This window comes from Seriola lalandi, unplaced genomic scaffold (genome assembly GCF_002814215.2).
Source record: "Seriola lalandi dorsalis isolate HSWRI2012SDOR001 ecotype SW California unplaced genomic scaffold, Sedor1 jcf7180002044281, whole genome shotgun sequence".
Taxonomy (NCBI): Eukaryota; Metazoa; Chordata; class Actinopteri; order Carangiformes; family Carangidae; genus Seriola; species Seriola lalandi.
The window spans coordinates 1-898 of NW_019514849.1; the positions used below are offsets into that span (position 1 = coordinate 1).

The 898-nt window shown below is 44.3% G+C and overlaps 1 protein-coding gene across 1 annotated transcript; it reads left to right on the forward strand.

The window, feature by feature from the left end:
• Positions 1-81: 81 nt before the first annotated feature.
• On the forward strand, positions 82-892 carry LOC111648627 (stonustoxin subunit alpha-like; the record flags this gene model as incomplete). The annotated part of the gene is made up of 2 exons (XM_023398412.2): positions 82-133; positions 300-892. Coding segments are annotated over 2 exons (606 nt in total), but the record flags the coding sequence as incomplete, so codon positions are not given.
• Between the last annotated feature and the right edge of the window lie 6 nt (positions 893-898).

Below are 898 nucleotides of genomic sequence, written 5' to 3' on the forward strand. Positions count from 1 at the left end.
CTGCAGCACAGGACTTTTGAGATTCTGAGATTTGAGATTTAAGTGTGTTTGTCAAAATGAACTTATGGTTGTACCCTTTCTTTCAGGGTGGAGCCTGCTGGAATCCGATGGTTGAGACCAGGTCTGAGGAAGTGTAAGTGTGTCTTTAATATGATTCATGAAAACAAAGCAGCACATTCAACCATTTTTAACTATCACATCACTCATTCAGATCACTGACATCATGGGTCATCATCAACCTGTCAATAAATGAAGCAATGATAGATTAATAACTTCAGCTGCGTTGTTCTCTCCATCAGATTCCTGTGAACTCACACTTGACACAAACACAGTGAACACAAACCTCAAACTGTCTGACAACAACAGGTCAGTGACATGGGTGGAGGAGGAGCAGTCATACCCTGATCATCCAGACAGATTTGACCGGTGGCCTCAGCTGCTGTGTAGAACTGGTCTGACTGGCCGCTGTTACTGGGAGGTTGAGTGGAAAGGATTGGTTCATATATCATTGAGCTACAGAGGAATTAGCAGGAAAGGAAACAGTAAAGACTGTGTGTTTGGAATGAGTGATAAGTCATGGAGTCTGAGATGCTCTGATGGTGGTTACTTTTACTGGCACAATAACACACAAAGATCCATCTCCTCTTATTCCCCTTCCTCCTCTTCCTGCCCCTCCATCTCTAACAGAGTAGCAGTGTATTTGGACTTTCCTGCTGGCACTCTGTCCTTCTACAGAGTCTCCTCTGACACACTGATCCACCTCCACACCCTCAACACCACATTCACTGAACCTCTGTATCCTGGGTTTAGGTTCTGGTGGTCTGGTTCCTCAGTCTCTCTGTGTTCAGTGTAGCATAGAGAGTCTTCTTCTGTTAGAGAAACTTTGTCATTGTTGAAC